We start from the raw sequence: 20,433 nt of genomic DNA on the forward strand, positions 1-20,433 counted from the left end.
CGCTCTTTCACAAATAACTTCCATTTCATCAGTCTCTGAAGTCTAAACACTTCCTGTGACTTTTAACATGTTCGATTTGACCAATTTTCTGACCAAAACATGTATGTCTATTTCAATTGGCTAGGACAAAACTTGGTGTTTCCTTAACACCCTGGTAAAGCTGTTAGAGATAAAGAAAAACAAGTCTTTTCACCTTGATTCTTCTGCCAGTCAACTTCTAATGACCTACTCTGGATGTATGTAGGAGGATGTACCCTGTGTGTGTGTAAGACTGACTTCCATGTACAAAGGAAAAATGAAAGTTAAAAAAAAATTTTTTTTTTAAGCTTCAAACATTTGGGCGGTGCATTTCAAGTAAAACTATCGACAGATAAAGATCTAATCTCCTTCTTTTTTCCCAGAAACATCTTTTCTAGAAATTTTCATAAGCTGCCTCGTTTTGAAGCTGCCTCACACTTCAAACTTTTTCGTTTATTAAATGTCATGTGGGCATTCTTTGCATAACTGCACGCCTGAAGGTGCTTCTTCCAAAACTGGGTTTCACTCCTTTTGTTTCAAACACCCAAATTTAGTTAAAATAGTGTGAGGCAAAAAATTATTAATAAAAAGAAAAGTACTGGGAAGGAATGAAGGCTCTGAGAGATTCTAGAAGTTGATGTAGAAGATGACTTGCTAGAATGATGGCCAGTAAATTTACATTTGTACAGTTTTATTCTGTATGGCAAAGGAGGGCAGGGACAAATAATAAAGCCACCACCTGGTTAAATTAACTGACGTCATTTAACCAATGGTGTGCTTCAGCCGACTTGTACTGGCTCACAATTCTTCCCAAGAGTTCAGTGATGACACATTGGTAGCTTGAAATTAGCCACGGTGAGAACATTTACACCACAGAAGTAGGTAAATGCTACAAACCAGGGCTTCCCCCCCCCCCCCAGAGAGTTGGTTTACCAGCACATTACAGTAGATAACAATATCATGGTATTACTTGATGTAAATATGGCATGAAAAGGCAAGCAAGCAAGGAAGGAAGACAAAGAAAGGGAAAAGAAAAGGAAAAAGAGAGAGAAAGGGAAAAGGGGAAAGGTCAGAAGAGACCTTTGTTAAATGACATAGACTTATAAATAATTTTTTAACTGGTCCAGATGAATTAGATGTAGCCAATGGCAGGGTCAGAGAAAGATGGCAGATAAGCAGAGGCAGAGAAATCCCAAGATGCTTCTCTCCTCTGCAGTTTCTACAGCACCCAGGGGCTCATGGCTGTGATGACAGCCAAGTACCTGCAGGCAGGCAGCCACACACACCCCAACTCAGGAGACAAACATCAGAGGTCTGCCCTCTTACCATAACAGGGCAGAGGGAAGTGTGCATATTTCTGAGCTCCCTTCAAACTGAGAATGTTGCACAGTTAAGCTCACATGTTTTGTGCTTTACCTGAAACAGAAAGGTAAGAATCGCCTTTCCCATGTGTATTTCTAGCTCTGTGACACTCACCACAATCAAGAAGCTGTCGTAATTCTGCTGGGTTGCTGGAGCTCTGTGTTCTGTATAGAGTTGAACATTCCAGACCTAGGACACAAAACAGACTGAGTATGCAAAACACAGCTCTCTGGAGAATGTGTGAGCCTGCGGCCAGAGAGACATTCCAGTTTCCATCCAGTGTCTATTCTAGATGTGTACCAAATATTCCTGGAAGTCAACTCCTACTGTTCATCTTATGGCATGTCAATAATTTTGGCAACATCACCTGGCCACTGAGGAGCAAGTTAATTCTCTTTATTAAAATAGGGAGAAGTTAACAGTTTCCATGCAATAAGTACATGTTAGTGGAGAGTCAGAAGTCAGACCAAGACTATCTCCCCAGGTCACTGCAACAAACAGCTTGTGGGTCCAGCACAGGTGGCAAGGAGTGTATTTAATGAACGTCCATGAGACAAATACAAATGATAACACCCACGAACTCAGGCCATAACCCGTTAACCGACTCCCTCTACCAGCTGGATTACCTTTCTTTTCAATGGCTTCCACTAGCTTGATTAGAAGTGGTGGAGCAACGTCAGGAGGGGCGAACTGCTCTGCAAGGTCTGGAAGAGTCGCAGCTGCAAATGAACACAATTGTGCGGTTACGTTTAATCGGGGGTAATCCAACGCAGTAAACATCAGTGAAGATGACTAGAACACAAAGTCATGTAGTCCTACTGGGATGGCAGCAACCTCAGGCCGGAACGAGAGGGAGCCCGTGCTGGGCCCTGTGTTGAGGAGGCTCCTTGCGGGCCGCCCCCCAGCTGTGCCTCTTCCCACAGTGTGATGAGTTTGGGGGGCCAAGGGGACACGCCCACTGCTTCTCTCCTAGGACACACTCAGAACACTTCGAGAAGCTTGGAATCCCTTGCCCCAGTGGCCTCGCGGGCCTCTTCCCCAGGTCCATCCTCCCCAGGGCAGACCTCCCTGCAGGGGTGCCCCTTTGGACCTGGGGAGTGGGCGAGGGCTGTGGGGAGTGGGGGTCAGGATGGAACGGAGTCTGGACGTGCAAAGGTCCCGGCAGCGCAGGGCCAAGCCAGGGGCGGGCTGGGAACCAGCGCTCCCCATATCACCACACTCTCAGGCAGAACTGAGAACCCAAGAACTCTAAATACAAATCCAGCTTGCTGGTCATTGTGAAGAAGTAACTTCCCAGGTATGAGAATGGAACGTATCTTACTGAACAGTCTGTTAACAATCAATATACGATTTATAACTTTAAAATATTTAGATACAGGCTTGGCCTTCCTTTTGTCTTTTTGCCCCACGCCCCACAAATGGCGGGGTGGGCTTAATATCAGATCCGAAGCCAGTACAAATGCTCCCTGGCCACGTGAGACTCAAATTAAATCCCCATGGACCTGCTCTTGAAAAGCCTTTATTTGCTTACATATGTTTTGGTCAGTTAATATCTTCAGAAATGTGATGCTTTCATGAACTTGTTTCCATGCTTTTATTCACATGTTTTACCAAATGATACAAAGGAAAACAAAAGTCTAATTGGATGACACAAATAATGCCCTTCAACATAACACTGATAACTGTATTTTCACCCCAAAAATATACGAAAGTAAAGTACAAATATTTTTCTCATAATATACCAGAAGAGGGAGCTAAATATACTCATCTCAAATTTCTCAAAGTGCAAAATATAGGTAAAATGACAGCCTTCATGAAAATACCTACATGTGCAGTTTGTTTATCAGCCATTTATTGATCTGCAGACACTTAAGGTTCAATGCTGTGTATATACTCTCACCTAGGAATAGTTAATATAATCTAATAAGAAAGACTAAATACTGACAATTTTGTTTCAATGAGATTTTAGTGGTGTGATTTTTATTATAAGCCATATATCATGTTAAATAAGCACATTTCTAACGAAGCCCATCTTTCTAACAGTGAGTCAGAACAGAAGAACAACAGATTCACAAGACAATAGTCAAGTAAGATTATGTTAAATCTGGACCTTAGAGAATTAAGTATGATTTACGTCATTTCGGAAACCCAGACCCTGTAGCAGAAGACCCTTTTAGGTGGCACTATTTCCTGAGATAGACAGTAACGTGATCTTGCCACCTAACGCTATTAGCCATTCCAAGTACCCAGGATAAAAGGAGAAGAGCTACGTTATGGAAGAAAATCCTATAGCAGCACTCTCCAGAAGCACTTTCTGTGATGATGGAAATGTTCTATTAGCTGTGCTACCCAGCAAGTGCTCCTGAGCCCTTGAAATGTAGCTATTGCAACGGAGGAAGTGAATTTTTAATTGTCGTCATTTAAAATGAGATAGCTGTATGTAGCTAGTGGCCACACTATTGAAGAGCGCAGTCCTATAGCCTGAGCAAGGGCAAGTTTTGTCAGCAACAGATGAAAGATTCCTGAGTTGACTTCGTGCTGCAAAGACCCCACTAAAAGCTGTCCCAGAGGACATGGCATCTGGACACGGGGCTTATCAACATCTGAACGCAGGGCACACAAAATTTATCACTGAGTTTCCTGGGCCACTTTGTCCTACTGCAACAGCACTTGAACACATTTCGCACTTCATGAAAGCAGGACAGATATGCCACTGACTTGCCAGACAGTCACGATGTAGAGAGCTGAATGGACACTTCATCTCACTGGTGCTTTCCCCACTGGCCTGTGCCTACGGGTCATCTGGAGAACTTGCCAGGAAGACAGAATGCTGGGTATGACTACAAACCCCCAGTATCAGAATATCCAGGAATGGAGCTAGTCATCTGTTTTGGGTTAGTAGTAAGTTTTAGGACATGCTGTATATGATAAGCAAATCCATGCGGGTGACCCCCACCCCGTGCCTGAAAAAATCCAGCAATGACGTCGCCCAAATCTGTTAAAATATGAGTATACCCGAAAAGCACTTAAAAATACAAATATCTTGGGGTGGGGGGAGGGATAAATTAGGAGGTTGGGATTAACATATACACACTACTATATATAAAATAGATAACCAACAAGGACCTACTGCACAGCACAGGGAGCTAGACTCAATATTTTGTAATAACCTATAAGGGAAGAGAATCTGAAGAATATATATATGAAACTGAATCGCTGTGCTGTATACCTGAAACACAATATTGTAAATCAACTATACTTTAATAAAAAAATATCTTGAAAGTTTCATAGTTTTTTTTAGTTAAAAGCACTGTAAAATAAAAAAAGGAATACTATAAAATGAAAGAGCATAGCATCTCATTCCTCTGATACGTTATAAACTACTTCCCTTTGCCTTAGATTATCAGCTCACAAAAACAGCCTCCCTCATAGATGCCTTCTACACTGAGCAAAATGAAATATCATCCTATCAGCACATGTAACAGAAGGAAAACGTAAAAGTAGAGATATATTGTAGAGAAATATTATTAACTGGGACTCACTGTAGCTTCTCTTCTTAGCCCTCTCAAACTTACAGAACTCAGCACAGCCAAATGCAAAAAGCTAAAGATTAAACAGTAAATGCATGAACCCACATATCCACACGACACTCATCCAACTAACATGCCTCGTTCTTCTTTTCCTTCCCTCATAAATGACACAGGCATTTTTTTGAATTAAAAAATGAAAAAAAACCCCTTAAAGTTGGCAACTAAAAATGGAATTACTTAATAAAGGTTTATCTCCTTTCAGAATCTTATCAACACAGTCATTTCTGCAGGCAAATATGAAAGTTAAATTAAGTGATAATTAAAGATTTCACCTAATTGTGACTGAAATATGCACCCCAGAGTTGTTATATTACTGGGTTGGCAAATACTACATATAAAATTGTTTCTGCCGCTCTTATTTCTTCACTTCAGCTTGAAGAAGGAGGGGAAAAAAAAGCCTTTCCTTAGTCCTTTCAATGTTTCTTTGGCAAAACATGGTAGTTTACTTTCCATGCAGCATATCCTGAGCTGCAAAATATCATTTCTTTCACTCATACAAGTACTACATGAAGTTTCTAAAAAGCATTGTGATGGCTATCAGGTATCTATAACGACATTTTTCTCAAAGTACGCCCCAGAATACTTTAAAAAGATAAAAACTAGACATATACATTAGGAAGTACAGGTACTCCTTTGTAACACATCGAGTGAATTTACCACTGAATTTTGTTAATACTGAAAAAAGCTTATTGATCGAAGTTTTTCAATGGGAGTTTTAAAAGGTAAATTTTACAAAGAGACAAGGTTTTTTAAAATAACAATTCAAGGATTTCCTATTCTCTAGTACAATATCTATGATTCAATCCATTTCCCCTTTAAAATATTTAAACATATGGGATGTGGAAGTTTCACCCAGTAAGCTTTTAAAGTTCCCATTTTCTATTTCGGGCAATAGGATCAATTAACAGTGAAAGTCTAAAAAGCATTCTAAAGCAAAATATTAATTATTTCAATAATCCTAAAATCAACGATTCCTTTACTTTTATTAAATACACAAGGTCAATATTTACGCTTCCGTTAGACCCCATGTTAAAAAATTCCAACAGGAAATGACAATTGCTAGGAAGTACCAAATTTGGCAAGTTGTTCTTTGAAAAGTCCATGATAAAGTACCACATCATACAGTTCAATAAACTAAAACATAATGGAACTAAATATATATATATATATATATATAGAGAGAGAGAGAGAGAGAGAGAGAGAGAGAGAGAGAGAGAGGGAGAGAGAGAGGGAGAGAGAGAGACACACACACACACAAAATGTGGAGATCGTACATGGTGGCTATTAAACAAAACACAAATTAGCAGAGCATGATCCTCATCAAGTTTACATGTAAATTCTCATTTGATTTCACCTTTCAGACAGATTTTTATATCTGAATGAGGAATGTTTTTTGGGTTTTGAATCCTGCTGTAGCCAGTGTACACGTCTGGAGAGCCAAGTCCACTCTTAAAACTGGGTGAATTTTAGAGTCCTCGACGACAAGCCAACACCAGTTTTTCACTTAGCTGAATCACTTTTCAGCAAAAGAAATCAGTATTACTTAAGGAGAAAGGAGATAAGAAAGAACAGCAAAAGGGTCTAAAAGCAGTGGTGAAGCCAAGACGTGCATTGTTTCAAAAAAAGAGAGGAATCAGCCCTTAACAGGAACACCAATGAAGTAGGTGTCCCAGGTTGTAGAAAGAATTTTTGATGACACATCGTAAGTGCTGCATTTTCCACTAGTTCTATTTTCCCCCTTTGCCCTGGTGACAACGAGTCACACAGAAGAGAGCCTTCTCTCCTGACTTAGGCCCTTCCCAAATCACTAACGTGGACAGGCCTGAACAGTCCCTGGGCACCAGTGGTGTGTGGGAGATAGTGGCATGCCTCACGTTAAATGGTGCCAACGCGCTACAAAGTGCAAGATGAAACCAGCACACAGCTACACCTTTTGGAGGCCTTCTCCATAAAAAAGGATATTTTAGAGTTAGTGCCTGGAAGGGACGAATGGAAAGTTTAAGCTGAAATTCTGGGACTCCAGAGACTGCCCAAGCCAAGTATTCCATTACCGATGGAAGCAGCTTGGACGTACATGAAAAGCTGCCACTTACCTTTTAAAATGTAATACAAATACACAGAAAAGAAAGTATGTGCAAAGTGTGGATCAATATTAAATCAAGATGCTTGTCTGTTAAATTGTAGCTGAATCAAAACTTTAGTCCTGCCTAACACAGTCTCTCTCATTCTTTCAAATGAAAAATGGACATTCTGGTGGGCAAAAATCTAACAAATCCCTATACTTTTCTTAAATAAGCCTTATAAGCATGTTCATACTTTATGCTTATAACGGTTAATACTCTGAAGGTTTAAACTTCTTAAGTTCTATGGGCAAAGCCATAACCAATGCTGGCTAAGATAATGCACTTAAAAACTGAAACAAAGCCCCCCCAAAAAAACACCCCCCCACCACCAATTATGAGTTCCTTAATTTTGGAACACACCTGTTTAATCAGCAGTAGAGAAATTGTTAAAAACACAGGTTTAAAGCCAAAGAGACCTGGGTTTTAATCTTAGTTTTGCCACTTACTGAGTGTAATCTTGGGTATGCTAATTAACTTGAATCTCAGTTTCTTCATCTGTAAAATGGGAATAATTTTAAGTGTAACAAGGATTAAATGAATACTGTATCAACAAACATGGGTAAGCACAGTGCCTAGAATGTAGCAAGCACAAACTATTGGGTAGCTATTATTAATTGAGACTTATTCATGTACTCTTTTTCATTATTATTTACAGATTTTTAAAATACCCAATTGCAATGGCAAATTTTAACACCAGAAATTATTATAAGACAGAAAGAATTCTCAATACTTTTTAAAGGTGGCAAACAGGAAACATTTAATTAGGGTAGACATCTGCATTTTGCCTTTCTACATATAAAAACACTCAATATCTTTTCAGAACTCATATCTAAATTATCACACGATTTTCAATACATTGCACTTTCTCCTATAAGGACTACCTATTTGAGTTATTATACTCCAGTTTTCTGAATGTAAAGGAAAGATGAAGTTGGAAGGATATTGAACTTGGTGGAAACGAGGATTTTTCTTTTGCAGGAGAAGGAAGGAAAAAAAATAGGGGCAACTGAAAATGGGAGTAGAAAGAGTAGATGTGAAAGTAGATCTTCAGCCATAACTACACTATTTTCAGGGATAACTAGTCAGAGGGAATTAATAAGAGTTGTCAACAGATTTAAACAAGAAGTTTGCAGATCTTTTCAGACACCCTAAACTAATTAGTCTTTAATATCTTTAAGTTTATCTTCTCCCGTTTATCTCTTCTGCTTCACAGCTTAAAAACAAATGAAAGGGATCTGAGATCCTCTGCCCATTTAATTTATTTCTAGACAAGAGACTATACAGGAAACAAACAGCAGGCAAAGACTTTATTAAACATAAGCAGACATTACAGCTTCGCTTCTGATGGCCTCGCTAAAGCCTCTGCGTGGAGATTGAAATGCAAGATTACACTTAAATCTTTTGACAGGCTAGCCTAATTGTGATGCTTATCACCTAAATTGGAGTCTGATTTAAAGATTACAATTTACAGCATACAGCAAATTAAGATTCTGGGCAGGAGATAAATGGGGAAGAGAAGGGAACACCCACCTCTCCCCACCAGGAAAATAATTTATAGTTGAGTCCCCGGGATTTCGGAGGCTAATGGTTTATAAGGGAAGTTGATCCTTTGGTCTGTTGGCTTAGAAAGATTTTGTATGAAGTGTGACTGAGAGGCCCCAGAAAGGAAGGAAAGAAGGGAAAATCATGTGACACATACCCAATGGGCCCTGAGTTTCTTGGGTGCATGACTATTACTGAACATCAATGAGGACTCACACCTCCACACTCAGTATTTTACGGACATGCTTTCGCTTATTTTTCATAGCAGTTCCTTATCACCCTCAATTTAAAGGTGGGGAGACAGAGAGAAATTAAGTCATTTGGTCACAAAGCTCATGAATAGTGTCCCTGAGTTCAGCCTGGACCTGTTTCTCTCCACCAGAGTCTACAAGTCCCAGTCAAGGAGAGAAACCTGTGATAAGTTTCCCCGAACTTCACACCAAGGCTAATTTAAGGGTAACTGTGGCAAGGGTGTCACATGACACACAGATACTGGATGCCCCATCCTACAAGTGGGCAGCCATAGTACTTTCTGGTGTGTTCAAGTAAAACGACCCTAATAACACGAGCTTTTGAGCTTCTCCCCAAATATACAAGTCAGTACATCACCCGTCACTAGAAAACATCTTGAACTGCAGATAATTAAGGTCATAAAGAGAAAACAATGGGAGCCCCATGAACAACAAGAGGGAGGTTGGGGCCCCAGGTGAGCCATGCTCTCTCCCTAGGGGCAGAGCATGGCACTCACTTCTCTCCCACTTTTATCTGACAGCAGATTTCACCGTCAAAGGCAGAAAATGGTAGAAATGCTTAAAAACACTACAGAAGCCTCCTCCAATGTTAACTTGAGAAACCCCAATCTCACAAGAATTGAAGGATACTCTCTGATCAGGAGAGGGCAGAGGTAAGAGAGAAACTGGACAGAAGGACACTACTGGGGAAACCAGAGACCAGAAAGAAGCATTTCAGTGGAGGCTGGAACCTCACTAACTAACAGCGAAGAAGCAGGACATTGGCTGACCAAGGAGAGCGGGCAGAGGGGGGCACTGCCAAAGAGGCAAAGCTGTCCAGTGAGGCAGTTTTAAGAAAGCCCGGATGGAAATCAGAAAAAAGAACCACCAGATTCTGTTCTAAAGAAAGAGCAGGGCTTTTTCTCTGACAATTGTGAACATACCAGAAAGAACTGTACAGTGAATGTCCATATATCCTCATCCTAGACTCTATAATTAACATTTACTATATTTAAATATTTACTATATTTATTACATATCTTTCCATCAGCCCATCTTACTTTTTTGGATGCATCTCAAAGTAAGGTGTAGAAATCGGGTGCCGTGGACTGAACTGCATCCCTCCAAATTCACATGTTGAAGCCTTAACTCCCAATGTGAGTGTATTTGGAGATGCGACCTTTGGGAGGTAATTAAGTAGACATCATGAGGGTGGGGGCCATCATGATGGGATTAGTGCCCTTATAAGAAGAGACACCAGAGAGCTTCCTCTTTTTCTCTCTGCCACATGAGAACACAAAATGAGGCACTGTCTGCAAGCCAGGTAAGGGCCCCCACCAGAACTCAACCATGCTGGCACCTGGATCTCAGACCTGCCACATGAACGGAACTGAGAAAACCAATTTTTGTTGTTTAAGCCACCCAGGATATGGTATTTTGTCATGGCAATCCGAGCTACCTAACACATCAACATGTTATACCCAAAGAGAGGAAAGAAGCTGTAAATCTAGAAAAAAATGAATGCCAAATACAAATTCTACCAGTATTTAGTAAACATCCTCTGTGCCAGACAGAATACTCCCAAGAGCAGATGTTTAGGGCAGTGCTTCCTAAACTTTAATGTGGATTAATAACCTGATTCAGTAGATCAGGGTGAGGTTCAGGATTTTGCATTTGCAGCAAGCTCCCAGGTGATGCCCAGGCTGCTGGTCCTCAGACCACACTTTGAGTAGCAAGGATTAAGAGTGAATCCACCAATCAGAGAGAGGAAATCCAGATCTCTGTGGGAGACAGACTCCCAACGATTAACCTCCACACTGATAACTTGCTGCCTAAATGTCCTGGCTTCATGGGCTGATCTTATACCAGATCCCGTGGCCCAACATCTAAACATGTGTCAGGCAAGTGAGGCTGCCTAACTCAGAGGGTCTGGCTATCAACCCTAATTAGATCTGCTATTATACCCAATTAGATACCAAAAGAGAGAGATTAGCATTTTTCTTCTCTTCCAAGGTTCTGGCTGATGGAAGCCTTCAGTTAAAGATCACCAGCAAAACGCAGGCCAAGTAGTGTGACCTTATTACTACTGCTCTGTGCATCTGTGGACCACGGTGTGGGGTGAGATTGCATGGGTCACAACTTGCCCAAGGTCCCACAGAAGTTCAGGCCAAGGGCTAGAACTCAGTTCTGATGTCCACATCAGAGCTTTTCCTACCTTGCCACGTTCAAGAAAACTCAGCTCTTTAAATTTAGTGGGTAGGCGGATGGTGGCGGGAAGGCAAGGATGTATTAGAAAGGCTGACCTAACACATTATTACTAGTACTACTACTACTGATAGTTCCCATCTACTAGCAGTATTAGTTCCCAATACTACTGATAGTATTGAACAATAAGTGTTGAAAACTGCTCAATGCTTTGTGTGCTTTATCTCATTTCGTGTGCAGAACCTTGTGTGGTATTGTAATTGTCCCCATTTTACAGAGGAGGAAACTGAGGCTAAGTTCAGCAAGTTGGTCAAAGACATGCCAGCAGTCCGTGGTAAAGCTAGGATTTTAAAGAACAGATCAGCTTCCAAGCTGGCCATAAAACCGCTCCGTGAACCTCATTTCCTCCTTAGGCAGACCTGCTGCATGATGCCATTCTGAAGCCACGAGAAGGGGGTGGAAAATCTTTGCAGGATACTGATGGTGAAGCACTTGGCAACAGGAGACACCCACAGCTACGACCCTTAGTGACAAGAGGTGCGTTTGTTCAACCTGAGCTTGGCCTGGAGGGCCGGCTTCTCGCCATCACCTCGGCTTTATCAGGATTAAACTCTTGCCAGTCCACTCAGCCAGGCTAAATATTTTCAGGACAGCATTTATTAAATATTTTCTCATAAGGCTAAACTAAGCACATTCTTCCCCAAGGATGTAATGGGTTTTGTTAAGCTAAATATAGCTGGCTAACATCACCTTCGGTAACGTACAAATGGACTTATTTTCGTTAATCATCAGATGCAGAAAGGGCCCAGCAAAAAATGTACCAAAAAAATATTATATATATATATATATATAGTAACTTATATTTCAAAGACTCCAAAATGAAATATTAATACGATATGCTTAATAAGTATATGAAGGGAGTTAAAATGCTCATGATCAAAGAGGCAGAGAAAAGGAAAAAGATGACGTGTCTATAGGATTGGAAAGAAAAAGAAAATAAAGGCGAGAAAGACAAGGGGCCTGAAAATAACTGAATAGAAAATTCCCTATCAGCTAGCACAGAAAACTAAGAAGGGACGATAGTATTTAATCCTACTTTTTGATTAAATGTTTTTTAAACACATATACAATAAAGGGTAGCAATTGTGAGACCAAGGTAAACACAACCATTAACAATCGTGTGAGGGATCAGAGTTTTTAAAAAACAGAGCAATACTTTCACTACCTCAGACAAATGTGAGTAATTCTTGTGGGCTAATAAATTCTCTCATCTCACAATGTACAAAAATCAACAGTGAAATGAACAAGAGGCTATTCACCTCTCAGCTAAAGAAATCCATGGACTTGTTCTGGATATGATTTTCTTTTTAAAGATAACAATTTTAGATGGGTCAATTTGGGCAGCAGTTGGATCATATCATTACATTCTCAAAAAAAAGCACAGGGTAATAAATAGTACTATGCTATAAGACTTATTTGTACCAGACTAATCTACCTTTTTAAAAAAAAAAACTGTGATAGACAGGATTTCCTGTCTAGACCAGAAGCAAAATATAAAACATATTGATTTTAGAAAGATATCTGACTATGCTCCCAAAAAGATGATCAGAAGTGAGCTAAAAAATATAGATAGGTGACATCTGAGGAGTGGGTGTATTTTTATAATTGCTTAAAATTCAGCAGGGCTGACTATATCATAGTGGCTATGTCAAACATAACAAGTGGTCAAAGAAAAGGAATGAAGAAAAAAGTTAAGCTTGCCCCAGATACAGAAGTATTCAATCCGTCATTTTCATCAACCCTTCAGATCCTTGATAGAAAATACGTTGGTAACAATCTGTAGGTCGCACCCTGTTCAAACTTCCAGTGAAAAGTGGGAATGGTCAGAAAAATGCTGGTTTCCTACAATGGAGATATTGCAATACCTGTGATGTTGTTAATGAAAAAAAGGACCCAGTCACCTCTTTCTTAACCACCAGAGCAACCTATGCTTCACTCTGTTGCACCACTTCTGTCTTCAGTTAAAAGGGAAGTGATAGGGCCTGAACCACGGGAGCGAGTTTTGTACATTTTGTTCTGTTAGATTAGGCCTCAGTAACTTTATGAATTACGAGCTGTCAACTACTTTTTCATCTGCTATAGAATATGCTTCTTAGAAACTGTGGCTATAAATAAGTCAACAGATGTTTTTTGCTGGCTTCAACGGGAGCTTGGGTAATTCTTTAAAAGGGGCTAGGCGAAGTTAAGCTAATTAATCCAAAAGGCTGTATTAGCTTCCCCCCATTGGTCACTTTTTGCATTAGCCTTTTAAAGACTAAAGACTTTAATTTTAGTCTGTAAAATACTTTTTGGCTATTACTTGAACGTAATCTATTGGAGAAACTAAAAATCAGGGTCTTTTAACACATTGCATCCTTTCTGTGACTTCTGTTTAAAAAAAAAAAGCACTGGGCTTCCCTGGTGGCGCAGTTTGAGAGTCCGCCTGCTGATGCAGGGGACACGGGTTCCTGCCCTGGTCTGGGAGGATCCCACATGCCGCGGAGCGGCTGGGCCCGTGAGCCATGGCCGCTGAGCCTGCGCGTCCGGAGCCTGTGCTTCGCAACGGGAGAGGCCACAACAGTGAGAGGCCCGCATACCGCAAAAAAAAAAAAAAAAAAAAAAAAAAAAAAGCTCTATTAAATGCCATACCTATGCAGGATTATTATTCTATCAGATTGGGGAACTTTGGGGAAAACATTTAATATCTCTGGGTCTTAAAGTGGTAAAGTTTAGATAAGAAGTTCTAAAATAATTTCTAGTTCTTAAAATTCCATGATTTGAAGATTAACGTCAAGGAGATCACATGGCCAATATAAAATACTAAATTGCATTTAATCATAAATTACTCTAAAAATAATTCTATATTCCCTTTAGCCATCATATTGTTGCAAAGCTGGCAAAAATCACAGGCACCTGGGGATGGCTGGTGTTGGCATCAAGCAACAACTTACTTCAAATATGGGGGGGGATAAATTCAATAAATTAAGTGGGAAAACGGCAAAATTTAGTTATATTTCATTAAGATAGTTTACAATTTCTAACAGGGAAGGGGAAACATTTTTGAAAGTGTTTTTAAGTGAGATATAAACTTTCACTTTGCCAGAATGAACAGTAAATTCAAAAGAACTAAAACCTTTCTCACATTTCTGTACATGGATCTAACGGAAGACAGGTAACCACATGTTCTTAAATGTACTCCAAAGCCATGGCTGCTACAAGTCAGGGAATGTAACACTAACTGGCTTCTATATACCATGGTTTAGGGGGGTGGGGGGAGGGCAGATCAGGAAATGGAGGGTGAGGGTCAGGCCAAGTGAGGAAGGCGGGAGGGCTGAGCAGTCACTGGCCTAGATACTGCTCTAGTCCCTTAGGCCATTTCCTTGAGTCATGGTAACAGCCTTGCAAAGTCCATCGGTCTCACTGGGTACGTGGGGAAGACTCGGGAGAGGTTAGATGGCTACGGCAAGATCGCTTGACTAGTGTTTGCCAGGGCACATACCACGACCCACATCTGTCTGAATCCAAGGGCCCTGCTCTTTCTACTTCACCTGTGATTTCTCCTACAGGGAGTTTTCTCCTGTTCACCGTCTTCTGAGTTTCTGAATCAAGTTGCTTGTCAATGCAGTTCCTTTCAACATCTTGAGATTTCCGCCCAGTGACCGGCTGGGTTCTAAGAGATGGGCGGGTCCATGCAAAACGAGCTGGTGATCTATGCTATGCAGTCAGTGAGTACAAATATCAGTGATAAAAGAGGTAAAGGGGTGAATTAGATACTCAGAGGAAACTGCTCTGTTCCCCAAACCCTAGATCTTTGGGTTTGGGGAACAGAGCAGTCCCAAGTCCAGTACAACCTCTGGACTTGGGACTGGCCATTCAGTCATTTGAAAAATAATTCATTCTCAAAAATGTGGCAGTAGGAATAATCCCAAATCACACAAGACCAGGAATAAAACATTCAAGACTGCCCTTAGTAGCTGAGGCTCTCATTACCACCATAGTAATAATAAAAACGGGTAACATTTGTGATGTGTCAGGTACTGTGCTAAATTGCTTTACTGAAATTATTAGATTATGAGGAAGGTTCTATCAGCATCCCCATTTTACACAGGAGAAAACTGAGGCTCAGAGAGGTTAAGTGCTTTGTCCAGGCTCACACAGCTGCTCCAGTCAGAGCCAGGACTTAACTGAGAGGGGTTTAGAGAACAAGACGGCACCTTCCTTGCAAGGGATCCTTCTGTACTAATTGTGTGTCATTCCCTCTGAGTGCCATAGGGCACATGTTTTCTTTAAAGACTGCACCTTTCCTTGGTGCAGCCCAGTGCACTACTCTGGAAACTGGGATGGCCAAGAGCCAGACCATAGAGTTAGGAAAAAAACAAAGCTGACGAGAGTTCTCCAGTCCAAGGACAGACCTGGAAGGCAGAGAGTTCAACAGCACTCCCTAAGGACTTTCCTGGCGGTCCAGTGGTTAAGACTCTGCGCTCCCCATGCAGGGGACCCAGGTTCAATCCCTAGTGAGAGAATTAGATCCCGCATGCCACAACGAAGACCCAGCATAAATATTAATAATATTAAATAAATATTAAAAAATATTTTTAAATAAATAAATATTAAATAAATATTAAAAAAAGAGAGAGAGAGAGAACAGCACTCCCTGACTGGCCCATGTCCCTATTAACCACATTGTTTGAATTCTATGATATTCTACAGGATGTTGAGCATATGTGCTCTGTCCCACAAAGGAGAGAACTCCCCAGGCACGGCGAACACTCACCCTCTCCATCGCTGAAAATCACAGTATGAGATGGACCATTTCCAAGGTCCTGTCTTTGACCAGGTTAACAGTTCATTTTGGAAGAAAAGACACAGATATACATGAAAAGAAATCCAACAGAATATGCAAAATAGTTGAGTTTATACCAGAAATTCAGAGAAAGATGGCTTTCAGTACCTTTGATGGTGGGGTCCAAATGTAAGCCATATACATTAAAATTTTCTAACAGCCACGTTACCAGCAAAAAGAAACAGAGGAAAGTTTAATCTTTTATTTAATAATATATATCCAAAGTACTATCACTTCAAAATATGATCAGTATAAAAGTTATTAATGAGCTATTTGACATTTTTCATTTCTTTTTTTACACTCACAGCACATCTCAATTTAGACTAGCCGCATTTCCCACATGTGACTGTGACATGTGGCTGGTGGACCCTGTACTGGGCAGCACAGCCCTAGAAGGACAGCCTTCAGTTTGTCTCAGTGTGAATTTGGTTATCTGCAGAAGATGCTAGCTTTGGGATCAATACTAAAAAGATATACAAAAAAGAACCATATTCCTTATATCCCAAAAGATCAATTAAGAGTTCTGAGTTCTTTACTTTCAGTGTGTAATGAGTACAACCAGCTTTAACCATACTGTGAAGGCACTGAGTCCAGGCTGACTGGGAGCTGGGGCACCTGCAGGGTTCATTATGCACTAAGAACCTTCTGGAAGACTAGGCAGCAGAGGCCTGGTGTCCGTCACAGTGCCTGGCCTAGGGTCAGGACATTAGGCAGACCTGTAAGTCGGTTCTTCAGAAATGCCATGATTAGTAAAACTGCTTCACCTGGTGGCTCTCCATCTGTTACTAGTTACCCTTGAAATCTGCATTCAATGTGTCTGGGTACCTCCTGTTAGAGACAGGCTGCTGACTGCAGCTGACAGAAGCTTCCATTATCAAGGGAAGGCTGCTACAGTCTGGCTATTAAGTCAGAAAATATGAGGTCTGCTTAGGTTCACATCCTGACAGCGTGAGCTGCAATAATTTCATTTATAAAATTTGGGATCGTTAACATGCCTGATATTTGCTACAGGATAAATGAACAGAAGTCAGAATGAAAGGGCGGAGGTCAAAATGTCTACCTACTCTCACAGGCACAGGCAGGCACCTTAGGGAGTGTTCTTTCTGATAAGATGGTCCAATGTGGGTATTTTTTACAGCCCAGCATCTTTATGTTCAAAGTTTCTAATACAACCACTCTTTCCAGAACATATAATTTAATGTATCCATTCTTATGAAACCTTGGAGACTATTTCTCGACTGTGTGGGTTTTAACAGTAAGTGTGTTCTGGACTTCAAACTTCTGCTAAAACACAGGGCTGTGGACAAGGGTGGAGAAACTTAAGAGGAAGCCTGTGCTGTTGAAGGCTGTCTCTCCTGAAGCAGGTGCCCATGCTGCCTGCTTCTAGTCCTAAAACTTGACTTTGTCCAAGTACATGGAACACGACGCTTCAATCCAGCTCCAGATACTTCTTAAAAACAACAAAAAAAAGTTTCACAGTTCAGATATCTGCTTTCAGTTTGATCCCAGAAGAGAAGCTGTTTCCTTTAAAAACTCAAGCTGCTATTGTTTTCTCCAAATGTGAAGTGTTTTATGGGTGGCAGAGGCTGGAAGTGGCAAGCAGCTTCTACCTCAGATGACGTGATAACATCAGAAAGAGCTAAAAGGCACTGAATCAAAACTTCTGATTCAGGAAAGGGGACGAGAAAAGAACAGAAATTTGCAGTGAGCGTCCTGCTGAGACCTCTGGGCTCCTTCTGGGATAAGGCCTCCAGGCCTGAAGGCAGTGAGGGGCATGATGCCTGAACTTCTAAGCAGAGGTTCGCAAGAGTTTGCCCTTTGTAAGGCAGTTGACACAGCGAGTTTATCAGGGTAGCATGGCTTTTGAGGTGTCAATGTGAATGGTTTTAGGGTTTGACTCTGCAGGTGAAACTCTGGTAGAATGTGCTACTTTATGGTGATACCTAGGAAACTGGCTCTCAGGAGGAAGTGTGCGGTTTGTAAAACTGGGTCCATACAGCTAGAGGAGCTTCACTTCAGATGTAAACCCATATTTCAAGGAAGTGGCTAAAGATCACCAAGAGTACAGGCTTTGGGAGGTCACTCCTGGAATGTGCCCCAAACTCGTTGTACCAGGACACAGAGGATGTGATCAACTGACTGAGTGCATTTATAAAGAGGTCCATTTCACCCCAAATGTTCAAGAATTTTTGTTCTAAGAGGACAACTGGAAGATGAAACTTAGGACAGATTACGATCCATTTGAGGTGCTTAATTAAGAGACCTTAGGCAGTTTACTTAATGTCATGAAAGAGCATCACTTTAGAATTAGCTTGACTCGGGTTCAAATGACACCTCTGCCTCTTTTCCACTGGGTGGTGTCTCTAGGCAGGGATCTAGAGCAAGGATGTCAATCACTGGACCCTGTGATTTGTCAAGTGCCTGACACAAAAAAACCTTTTAATGAATGAATGTTGGACTCTTCTAAGTTGACTCTTTCTGGACCTCAGTTCTCTTAGACATAAACTATACGGAGTGGCTTAAGATCTTTTCTAAGATCATTTCTAAGATCTTTTCAAGTGCTCTCTGAACAATGTTACGAACCGAACTTGCTGTTTGAAAATAATTGAGCAACTGTGTTATCTATTTCTGTTAACAATACTGAACATAAACCCTAAAGTAACGTATCACCACGATTTTAGCAACCATAAGTAATAGATCTTTCCTTACCCAGCACCTGAAGATGGTGTATAAATAACTCAGAGATTACTGATGAACAATAAAAAGATGTTATGGTGTTAGAAAAAATAAAAAACAAACCAAACAAACAAGCAAAACCCTAAGTAACACCATATACAGTGAATGTTTGAAAATGTCAATTAACCTGTTCTGCAAAAACAGTCTAACAAAGGAAGGAGAATACTGTTTTGCAGGATGCAAGTAAAAGTGTCATAACTTCACAGAGCAGTGAAAGCCCCCTTCCCCATCCTACCCAACTGTCAAGACTACATTGCTCCCTTTTAGGGTCTTTCACAGACAGTAAGCCAAAGGCATGAAAGGACCAACATTAAATTACTAAAGGTCAGGCCTGTATTATTGGGTTACTCGGTCATGGTAATGGCTGCATGGTAGATGAGAGGGGGTGAAATGTGCAGGTAGACGGAACTTTGGGGACAGCTTCTACTGTCATCTATCACATTTCCTTGAGTTATGAACCCCTTTACTTGCTCTTATAATTCAAAATACTGAAGAGGAGAAAGATGAGACAGGATGTGGAGGTGAGTCGGGCTTGGCTGAGCCCTGCAGCCCTCATCTCTTTCTGGGGCTCCCAGCTCAGACTGTGAACTATGCAGTGGCCTACGTACCACACCTGCTTCTCCCTGGTGTAGCCACGCCCTGAGGAGGCCGCTCTCTACCACAGGACAAGTGCAACCCCAACCTGGCGGGCATCAAGCTACAAGTGGCCTGGTGGATGCACTGACCTTCTTCAACAGGGCAAGCCCTCGACACAGTTGAAAACCAGGAGGCTTGTCCTGAATGCCTCCATCTTCCCTTCCTGAACCTTCTTCCCAACTTGGCAATATTTTCCTTCCTCCATTATCCCACTCTCTTGTTAAGCCTCCTCCCCAAGCCATGAGACCACTCAGTGCCCCGTGGTCTCTCTTGTCGTCCACCCACTTCAACCCCCCTTCACTCCCCCACTCCCCCCCGTCCCTCCCATCCCCGCTCAAAAACCAGTCTCTTATAAGGGAGGGGTCTGATAAACAATCACACTGAAATGGAAATGACAGACAAAGCTTCGTGTATCACATCAGAGGGACACGGCTGATTTTAATAAGGTCTGCTTGCAGAATTCTTCTATAGAATTCCAGGCATAATCTTCTCTGAAAACATACACCCACATATATGGTCCTTTAGTACTCTGCTCTGAAGTGGATCATGAGAATGGGTCTAATTAAGATCATTAAAATGCTCCAGTTCATGGTGGATTTTGCAAAGCTGAGACCAGATGATCATTTAAGACGCCCAACCATGCTGGCTGTTAGCACTTCAACAACAATCCACTTCACACCACAACAGTAAAAGAAGTGTGACAATAATGCCTTCAATTTCTAGACCCCTTAAAAGATTACAAAATGATTTTATATGTTTGTTCTTTTTTTTTTTTTTGATTCTCGAGAGAGAAACTAGATAAAGAGAAAAGCAGAGGGGGGTGGTCAAGGGAGGCAGAGAAAGACCGGGTTAATAAATAAGTTCAGGGTGTTATCATTTGAGACCAGAAAAACATCCAGCTGGGGTCATCAAAGTTGTTTTGAATGATGTGCTATATGGAATAAACAGCTACTTGGTTTTAAAGATTTAGTGAATACATCCCTATGAGTTCAGTGTTCCACTACTTGCAACCAGGTACTTCAGAAAAAAGAATAAAACCACACCACAAAGGCACTCAGTTACCAAGCCTGCAAAGCCCATGTCTTTGTGGTTTTTGAAGATGTTATCTG

The 20,433-nt window shown here is 41.1% G+C and overlaps 1 protein-coding gene across 6 annotated transcripts in view; it reads right to left on the bottom strand.

Moving 5' to 3' along the window:
• The window catches only part of PIK3R1 (phosphoinositide-3-kinase regulatory subunit 1), an 86,436-nt gene that overhangs the window by 26,463 nt on the left and 39,540 nt on the right, over positions 1 to 20,433 (bottom strand). For 5 of the 6 annotated variants that reach the window (XM_027100956.1, XM_027100952.1, XM_027100953.1 and 2 more), the window contains 2 exons: positions 2,007 to 2,099; positions 1,495 to 1,569 (listed from right to left, as the gene is read on the bottom strand). Coding sequence is in view for 4 of the 6 variants with exons in the window: in XM_027100952.1 (XP_026956753.1) it covers positions 1,495 to 1,569; positions 2,007 to 2,099 (168 nt within the window). In the remaining 2 variants the exon portion in view is untranslated. Of the gene's footprint in view, positions 1 to 1,494; positions 1,570 to 2,006; positions 2,100 to 9,926; positions 10,089 to 20,433 lie in introns of those variants that run through there. The other variant, XM_027100957.1, reaches the window with a different exon arrangement.

The sequence above is a fragment of the Aethalodelphis obliquidens genome, unplaced genomic scaffold, assembly GCF_003676395.1.
Source record: "Aethalodelphis obliquidens isolate GAN/ISIS:26980383/991018 unplaced genomic scaffold, ASM367639v1 scaffold4, whole genome shotgun sequence".
Classification (NCBI taxonomy): domain Eukaryota; kingdom Metazoa; phylum Chordata; class Mammalia; order Artiodactyla; family Delphinidae; genus Aethalodelphis; species Aethalodelphis obliquidens.